Source organism: Oncorhynchus mykiss, chromosome 25, assembly GCF_057628025.1.
Source record: "Oncorhynchus mykiss isolate SJ-2025 chromosome 25, ASM5762802v1, whole genome shotgun sequence".
NCBI classification, from domain to species: Eukaryota; Metazoa; Chordata; class Actinopteri; order Salmoniformes; family Salmonidae; genus Oncorhynchus; species Oncorhynchus mykiss.
The window spans coordinates 73,590,138-73,600,162 of NC_143046.1; the positions used below are offsets into that span (position 1 = coordinate 73,590,138).

At 42.0% G+C, this 10,025-nt stretch overlaps 1 protein-coding gene across 1 annotated transcript; it reads left to right on the top strand.

The window, feature by feature from the left end:
- The first annotated feature begins 4,785 nt into the window (after positions 1-4,785).
- LOC110505726 (26S proteasome regulatory subunit 4) lies at positions 4,786-9,815 on the top strand. The gene is made up of 11 exons (XM_021585126.3): positions 4,786-4,865; positions 5,164-5,217; positions 5,389-5,485; positions 5,666-5,790; positions 6,215-6,400; positions 6,781-6,909; positions 7,271-7,367; positions 7,604-7,793; positions 8,576-8,727; positions 8,887-9,041; positions 9,496-9,815. Exons 1-11 carry the CDS (start codon positions 4,863-4,865, stop codon positions 9,628-9,630), a joined length of 1,323 nt encoding a protein of 440 aa, XP_021440801.1. The 5' UTR covers positions 4,786-4,862; the 3' UTR covers positions 9,631-9,815.
- Positions 9,816-10,025: the final 210 nt, after the last annotated feature.

The following is a 10,025-nucleotide window of genomic DNA, read 5'->3' on the forward strand; positions in this document are numbered from 1 at the left end:
GGAATAGCTGAAACAGATCAGGGTGTGACAGTATGTCAACCAATCAGCTGTTAAATGGGGGTGAGAGGGAGGTAGCCCACCAAAATTTAAATTTAGAGATATTGTTCTGACACTCTTTTCAGCTCTACCTCTGGATGTATAGTACAAACTGTAAATTAACAAAGTAATTGCAGTGATTGTTTAAAAAAAAAAAGTGTAACGTTTTATACAGGGCTGCTGAAAAAGGTGTTGATTATATTTGTGTGTCACGCTTGCTCCCACTCTCCCTCTCTGGTGCTTGAGGGCGCCAAGCTGCCCTTCATTACGCACACCTGTCACCATTATTACACGCAGCAGTGCTCATTGGACTCACCTGGACTCCTTCCCTTTGTTGATTGCCCCGTCTACAACTCTCTGCTCCGCCATTTGTTCCCTATGTCAGCATTAATGTGTTCACGGCCAGACGCTGTCCTGTTCCATGTCCGGCGCCATTAAAAGTTCACTCCCTGTACCTGCTTCTCGTCTCTACCAGCGTCGACCCTTACACTGTGGCAGATTTACAAAGCTGTTACTGACTTTTACAGTGTTTTTTTTTCATAAGTATTTTTTTATTCTGCCTCTGTGGATTTTCATTAAGGAAAACCATGTTGAAAAACATTACAATATAACCTCAATGTTTTCAGTGTACATGGTTTTAGAGTGGCATTTTCAGCTGGAAATATTGCATGTTTATCTTTGGGGAAATGAATGATAAATACTGAGCATCCATGATCAACTATTTAACCCTTCTCTAAGAAAGTCAACATGAAAAACAATATGCCGTGTGCATTTCCAGTATACATTTCAAACCATGTTCTACAAATAGCCAATCTTACTGTACTATCGTACAGCATATAAGGACTTGATGAAGGAGAGTGGCTCCATTTCCCCTGACTGCCAGGTCAGCCGTATTACACATAACCCGTCGCTTTGATGACTCTAATAACCTGATAGAGCCCAGCTTCCTCACATCAAAGATAGATCTCAGCTAGTTCAGCTGTCATTGGCAACGGAAGTTCAACTACACGGATCTCTCCAGCTCCTGACAGTACATGGTGGACGTCCAACGACAGACACAGCGAGCAAGACATGGAGATGGAAAGAAGAAAAACAGCTAGCATTCAATGGTGTTGCCCATGCTAAAGCAAGCGTGGTGGCAAGTGCGTCCTCCATACATCTCTACAGAGTGAGAGTAACTAGATTCATGTGAATAATTGAGTTGATGGGGATATCCAAATGGTTATTAACCTGTCTGAGGTGCACTAGTTTTTAATAGGACAAGTCAGGCCCACTCTGCCCTTCTATTTGAGGGGTTGAGGCATGGGATCCTCAGTAATTGCAGAGTAGGGTGACAGAGGTGAAGAGCCTCATACATCTTACATGATCTCTCCAGGTTTCTCCCCCAAAAGTCTGGTTTAGAATGGAAGTACTGTTGTCTAGGATCCTAGGTTGCTGATTCACTGCTTTAATTAACAGAATCTTAGATACATAATGATGGACTGTAGACCAACTCTAAAAGGTTGGGAAAGCTGCTACACACCTGCTACAGTACCTGTATATACTATCTAGTTACTTAATTGATGATGCATATATTAAAGATACCCATGTGAATGCACAATCATAATATCCAAAGAAGAGTATATAGGTGCATGTAAACCTAAGCGTAATTCCAGTGCCAGCCAACTACGTGAACTCCGCTCATTCCCATTCTTGGCACGCTCAATAAATAGGTGAAACCTTGAAAAAATAAACCCTTTTCAATGCAGAGAAAGACTCTATTCTGAAAGGAACACCACCGTCCAAGTAGTCTGCGTTTTTAGAGGCTGACTTGGCAAAGGCTAGTGAAATAGCCAAAGCTGCAGGTGATGGGGATGGTGCTGAGGTTGGGAAGGTATACTGTGTCAATAAGTGCTAATGCCTTATCTTCTGCCCTCCGGTCCCTGCTGGCATCAGGACCACCAGACACAAAAGGGCTGTCAGAGAAACAAAAACGATCCTCTGACAGTCATGAAAAGGTTATTTTCTTTAAATGCTATAAAACTGTGAGCATGCATGCCCTATCAGATGCACCAATCAAAGTATTTTAATGTTACTGGGAGATACTGTGATACTGTGTTGGTTGCAATGGTGGGTCACTAAACTGGTGAACAACGGGTAGAATGACATAAGGCCTCATCACAAATGTGATCAGCAATGGAGTCTCAATGAAAGATAGCACATAATTGCCAATTGTGATTTATCTGTCAGCGAAGACTATGCAAACTTTACCACATAGCTAATTGTGATATCACAGGTCTTGCCATGGCTTGCTAAACCCTCTCCGAGTCAGAGGATAAAGGCATATGGGAGCTGTTAGGTATTTCCAGGTATCTTTGTTATCGTCATGTGCAGTTATGGGGTAAGTGTTCAGGGAACTGTCTGACCTTCAGAATGTTGTCTGGCCTTGGAATGCTGTGTTAGAGAATGGAAAAATACCACTGAGCAGTCCTAGCAACGTCACGTGTATAGATGGGCATGTTATTAATATTTTTACAGTAACACATCCCCATCTACTGGAGAAATGATTTAGCACAACATGTTAGTTCCTCACATCTAATCTGTGTATGACGCTGGAGTGAGATGTACAAACCAAACCAGGACTTTTATAGAATTATCTCCCCTGTTGCCGACCTCAATTCTCAGATGATGACATTGTTTAAAAGAAGCTCTCTCCCCTACATATTTTCTCATCCCTCTGTACTTTGCTCCAAGCTGCAGGACAAGACAGCAGAAGAACAGGTGTGAAAATGTTTCCAGTTAATTAGTTACTTCCTAATGAGAATATTACAAAGTGCATCTGTCCAGACCAATTCTCCCCCTAGCCTGTACATGGTCTTTTATAATGTATGGTTGGATAACATAGATCAACATCCATATGTCCTCATGAAAGAAAAAGAGTGGGTTGGACAGCAGTTAAATGACTCCCAAGAAGCTTATTTATCTTTCACAGAAGTTTTCATTTTAAATGTCCCTCAGATGAATAGGCTTACAGTGGCTTAATGTTGGGAAATGTCTGCTGCAAACGCAGACCTCACTGAACAAACAAGGCATTTCCATATTTCATCAGTTTGGAGGTGTACCTACTTACCGTATCGTAGAGCATTATTAGGTTTTATGTCCCTTAAGGCTTTTGAAAAGATAAATGTGATGCTGCCGTGTCTCACTGACAGTCTCTCATTATGAAATGCTAATGCTTTCAACAAATCTCCCAGTTTCACAAGGTGGAGAGGCACTTGTATTGAGAGGTAAAAAATAAGTACATGTGCCATGAGCATAAATACCCTTCATATTTGAATTAACTTGCAGACTACAGGATTGACACTGATTGGGCTATATTCGGTGTCCTGTGTGAATCTAAGTGTGCGTTCTCTAATTCTCTCCTTCTCTCTTTCTTTCTCTCTCTCGGAGGACCTGAGCCCTAGGACCATGCCCCAGGAATACCTGACATGATGACTCCTTGCTGTCCCCAGTCCACCTGACTGTGCTGCTGCTCCAGTTTAAACTGTTCTGCCTTATTATTATTCGACCATGCTGGTCATTTATGAACATTTGAACATCTTGGCCATGTTCTGTTATAATCTCCACCCGGCACAGCCAGAAGAGGACTGACCACCCCACATAGCCTGGTTCCTCTCTAGGTTTCTTCCTAGGTTTTGGCCTTTCTAGGGAGTTTTTCCTAGCCACCGTGCTTCTACACCTGCATTGCTTGCTGTTTGGGGTTTTAGGCTGGGTTTCTGTACAGCACTTTGAGATATCAGCTGATGTACGAAGGGCTATATAAATACATTTGATTTGATTTGATTAACCCACATATTTAAAGCTGATATCCGCATAAGGTGAACCAGTACCACTGGCCCAGGCATATCTATTGTTTTTGACACGGGGTAGGAGCATCATAGTATATACTCTACTGTTCCAATGAAACGTGTCTAGAACATCAACATCTTATATTCTGAGTACCATGTTCTGTGTATGTTTGGTGTGACGTTGATGAAATATTCGCCTAACCATCAGAAAACTGGACACATGAATGTCCTTGCAACGTTCCCTTGACGTTTTATAGAACATTAATATCTTCGGCTATATTCTGAGAACATGGAAACCATGTTCTATGTATGTTTGGTGTGACGTTGATAGAATATTCTCCTAACCCTCAGAAAACTGGACACGTGAATGTTCTTTCAATGAAACGTGTCAATTCTGAGAACATGGTGAGTTCTGTTTGACATTAAAGGAATGTTATCTAATGCCAAAGTATTCTGAATAGGTTCTTAGGAGGGTTTTGCTAACATACATACATATAATGTTTCCGTAACTAACGGAAAACTGGACACAAACATCAGGGGACCATTACGGGTAACATTACACAAACTGGCTGGCTAGCTAATGTACTGTGAAGATAATCTTCAAATGCATCTTATCACAGCACACTGGCTGACCAAGGTTGACTAACTCCCTGACCAAAATGACTGACCTTTTATTCTGTCAGACCTTTCATGTCCTTTCTAAAATTCCTAATCCTATGATAGGCTTCATGAGCTGATTGAATGTAGCACCTAAATAGTTTTACAGACCTCGTTGGATGTGTTGGAATTGGTGTAAAATGTAAATTAATCTCCATGAAGAACAACTTATTGATAGCTTCATATGTCCTGGTTATAGTGCCTTCACCAATGATTTGGTTCTCACAGAACAGCCACAACAGGGTTTTCATCTGCGTTTTTCTTCATTTTGAAACGCTTCACTTGCCGTACTGTGACGTATTACGTGAGCGACGCTGATAGACTGTCTGATAGCAAGCAGCTATGGTAAGTGAGGCAGCAGTTTATCCAAATCAATATTTCTATAATTTTAAAGGATTTAATGACTATTTAACCTTAATTGATGATTATATTACGGACTGTCGTATTTTGTTGAACGTGTTTACTGCATTTCAACTACAATCTGCCATTTGTAGCCAGTGGAAAGCTGTTAGCTAGCGTGTTAGCACTGCTAACTAGCTTGATGTCTAGTAAATTGTTATTGTTTTGGACTCCAATCAAGTTACTGTTACCAAATGCCTTTAAGTGTATCATCACTGTCTGTCCGACGTAATTTATTTGACAGGGTCAAAGTCAGAGTGGAGGACATGGACCCGGAGGAGGAAAGAAAGACGACAAGGTAAACAATCTATACTAGCTACTCTGTCTCAAGTATAGTAGCTAATGTTGCTAGTTAATAATACTAACCTTCTGAAAACTTGAATATTCATCTTACCAGTTTGGTACACACTGACCCTTCCTGTTGGGATAGGTGATCACACTGTTCTGTAACTTTTGCTGCACTTTCCAGGATAAGAAAAAGAAATATGAACCACCTATCCCCACCAGGGTTGGGAAGAGGAAGAAGAAGAGCAAGGGACCTGATGCTGCCAGCAAGCTACCTCTTGGTAAGTTTAGTTGGCTACTATTAACCTTAGACTTTTCACTATGTCATGGCAGAGTTCCTTTCTATCTACTGATGTTGAATTGTAAACCATGACAGAAAGTTGTTTACAATTTTACAACTGCTGTTTTTCCTGGACAGTTACCCATTGCATAGAACGGACTGCTCTATCTTTCTCTCTCAGTAACTCCCCACACACACTGCAGGCTGAAACTGCTGAAGCAGGAGAGGATCAAAGACTACTTGCTGATGGAGGAGGAGTTTATCAGGAACCAGGAACAGATGAAACCACTGGAGGAGAAACAGGAGGTACTCATCACGTGACAGAAAATAAAATCAATTCAAATGCCTAGACATTTATTGTTTCCCGAAGGACACTTCATGTGCAGGCAGCGTAAGTTCTGTGTGGCACAGTCGGTAGAGCTTGGCGCTTGCAACGCCAGGGTTGTGGGATCGATTCCCAGTACTGAAAAAATGATAAAAATATACCCGCTCACTGCTGTAAGTCACTCTGGATAAGAGTGTCTGCTAAATGACTCAAATGTAAATGTAAGGAAACATAAAAATAAACACAGGACTATAGGCTATATGAACAGTTTGTATCCTATCAGTAAAATATAATATATCAGTCGATATCTTTGCATCACTTAGCACTATAAAACCTTCACACTGCACCTTTTCATCTAAATATGAATTAATTCACCCATCCGCTCTGCCTTCTGTTGTCCTGCAGGAGGAGAGGTCTAAGGTAGATGATCTGAGAGGGACTCCCATGTCAGTGGGGAACCTGGAGGAGATCATTGATGACAACCACGCCATCGTTTCCACGTCTGTGGGCTCTGAGCACTATGTCAGCATCCTCTCCTTCGTAGACAAAGATCTGCTGGAGCCGGGCTGTTCCGTCCTTCTCAACCACAAAGTACTGACTGAGTGTGCCATTAAGGGAATTGAATCCTCAGTTCATTGACCGATTGTGTTTCAGTCAAGTGAATTTGCTGTGTTTAGTTGTTGCCTTACTGTCATTAGCATTAATTGAAGAGCTCATCTTTACTGTGCAATGCCATTGAGGGACGTGTGTGTGTGTTTATGCGTGGTTTGGTTCTAAAATCTCCAAAAGTCCCCACAAGGAAAATTCTCCCTTGTGGGGACATTTCCCACATCCCCATGAGGACAAAGGCTATTTTAGGCATAGGGGTTACGGTTACAATTATGGTTAGGTTAGGGAAAATAGGATTTTTAATGGGAAGACATTTTAGGTCCACACAAGGATAGAAGAACGTAACGTGCGTGTGTTCACAGGTCCATGCCGTCATTGGGGTCCTGATGGATGACACCGATCCTCTGGTGACCGTGATGAAGGTGGAGAAGGCTCCACAGGAAACATATGCTGACATTGGTGGACTGGACCAGCAGATCCAGGAAATTAAGGTGACATTTTCAGACAGAGATCGTAGAGAAGTAGAATACACGGCAAACTTTATTGTTAATGCTATACTTAAGCACATCGTTTTATTGCGTGAGACTCCCAAAATCTTTCCAAACTAACTGTTCTGTATGCACAATGTTAATGTAAATGGATACAGCTGGGTCAGTGGAGGCTGGTGTCACTGATTGAGAGATTTTGCTAGCTGCTCCTGTAGACTTCCAGTTATAGCACTAATGCTAGTTAATTGACAAAATCTCGAACTATCCCTTTAAATCAGAAGGCTGGATTGGAACGATATCCAACACATGGTAACCATTTCTACTGATTGACAACTGTACTTGTGGTTCCCTATGTCCCTCTCAGGAGTCTGTGGAGCTCCCTCTGACCCATCCAGAGTACTATGAAGAGATGGGCATCAAGCCTCCTAAAGGAGTCATTCTGTATGGAGCACCAGGGACAGGTAAGACAACTGAAACAATGATGGACAAAAATAAAGACAGAACAGAATTTGGATATCTTTATTTTCTCCGGTAATACTCAAAGGGGTGGTTTCCCATGCACAGATTAAGCTTAATCCTGGACTGAAAAGCATTTTCAATGGAGATTTTCCATTGAGCTTGCTTTGTAGTCCAAAACTAATTCGAGAAACCGCCTCTAAAGGTGTCATAGATTGACACTGTTCCTATGGTGTGATAGGGAAGACCCTATTGGCGAAAGCAGTGGCCAACCAGACTTCGGCGACTTTCCTGCGTGTGGTGGGCTCTGAGTTGATTCAGAAGTACCTAGGGGATGGGCCCAAGCTGGTCCGAGAGCTGTTTAGGGTGGCTGAGGAACACGCACCCTCCATCGTCTTCATCGACGAGATCGACGCTATCGGGACTAAGAGGCAAGGCTAGCTGTTCTTTAGTCAGGCCGTGGTCATTGAGGTGTGCAGAGTGTGTGTAATTTGTTGATGAGGAGTAAATTAGTTATAGTGAAAAAAATACAGTAGGCTCATTTCATGCAAAAAACATCTATAGACTACTTTGCTACATTATTGCACATAGGGAGAAAGTGCAAACAAGTACACACTAACCCACTTTCCAACCGCCATGCCATCCCCCCCAATACAACAGTTGTCAGTCAGAGTTTTACATTATCTTGAGGTTATGGCTGCGTTTAGACAGGCAGCCCAATTCTGATATTTTTTTTCACTAAAAGATCTGATGCGATTGGTTAAAAGACCAGTTTAGTGGAAAATATCAGAATTTGACTTCCTGTCTAAACGCAACCTATGTCAAAATAAGAAAACAATGCTATTGCACAAACTCATTAGTGTCCGGCTTGATATTGGCAGGTTGGGGGTTCAATCCCCGGTCGAGTCATACCAAAGACTCCAATGCCTCTCTGTACGGCACTCAGCATTGTTGGATTGGGGGGTAAGGGTCCTGTCCAAGGGGTGTACTGGTAGGCTGAAATCACGTTGCCTGTCTCCTAATGGCACTTCTGGCTTGGACAAGGCTTACTAGCTTCACTATTGCTTAGTGATTAAATTAGCAGTACAGTGAACACTGTGATTACAGTATGTTTTGTATACTTCGATGAACTTCCATGTATAGGAGGACATCTCTACAATAGTATGGTGTGTCTCAGTGGTTGAGGCTGTGCTGAGTGCTGTGTCCTCTGCAGATATGACTCTAACTCAGGAGGGGAGCGGGAGATCCAAAGGACTTTGCTGGAGCTTCTCAACCAGCTGGATGGCTTTGACTCCAGAGGAGATGTTAAGGTCATTATGGCCACCAACAGGATAGAGACCCTGGACCCTGCACTCATCAGACCAGGTACACAATAACATGATCATATGGCTATGAATCTTCAAAAGAAAATACAATACTGGCTATGCCCACCTAAATGAAGTAATGATTGGAGAGATCTTATGTGATTGCCCCGTGTAGCAGCTCCTCTGATTTGATATCTTTGTGTGTGCCCCCACTCATCAGGCCGTATTGACCGAAAAATAGAGTTCCCCTTGCCGGATGAGAAGACCAAGCGAAGGATCTTCCAGATCCACACCAGCAGGATGACTGTGGCAGACGATGTGATCCTGGATGACCTGATCCTAGCCAAGGATGACCTCTCCGGAGCTGACATCAAGGTGCAATACTGACGTTACAGCAACCAGCTGGGGCATAGTAATTAGACTAATTGTAAAAATGCAGCATACTGTATATACCTCTTTCTGGAAATGTTAAGATAATACACAAAGCAGAGGACTAGGGGTTAGTAGGGAATTAATGATCAATGGAAATAGTTGCTTTTCAGTTCCAACATCTGGTTAGAATCTGTGTAGGGGCCTCCTGAGTGGCGCAGTGGTCTAAGGCACTGCATTGGGGGTTTTAAATGACATCCTGTCTCTTTGTTCTTTGGAGAATCACTGAGGACAGGGAAGAATGAACATTTACCATCTACTTCTCAGCATAACTATGATTTGTTCTCTTTGAATAAACCCATCTTTATTTTACTTTCACCTTCTGGTTTTGCTGTCATCCTGTGGCACCTCAATGCATTTTCACTGTTAGTGTTTGTAACTTTGTCTCTCTCTCTCTCAGGCCATTTGTACAGAGGCAGGGCTGATGGCTCTGAGAGAGCGCAGGATGAAGGTGACTAATGAGGACTTTAAGAAGTCAAAGGAGAACGTGCTGTACAAGAAACAGGAAGGGACACCAGAGGGCCTGTACCTCTAAACATGGACAGAACTCACCTCGGCAACATTCTAGTCTTTCACTTACTGCTTCGAAACTGTTATTATCGCCTAGTAAAACGTTTCCTTATGTGTTCATTGTATCGTTGGGTCTAGATGTAGTCAGCTGTTTGGTAGTCAATTCTGCAGCTATTAAATAAAAGTTGGGTTTCTGAACAAATGAACAAACTGTATTCTGGTCTGTTACCATAACCTAAGTATTACCTCTTGAAGTACAATAATAATACATAAACCATTTGGGAAACTGTTCTGTATTTCAGATTTTTATCTGAAGTAAAGTATATATAGATTTTTTTTTAGTTAACCATGGTAAATTCTTGTTTTACTATTTGATTGAAGGAACAAGTTAGAATTCATGTGATTCATGTTCATGAATTA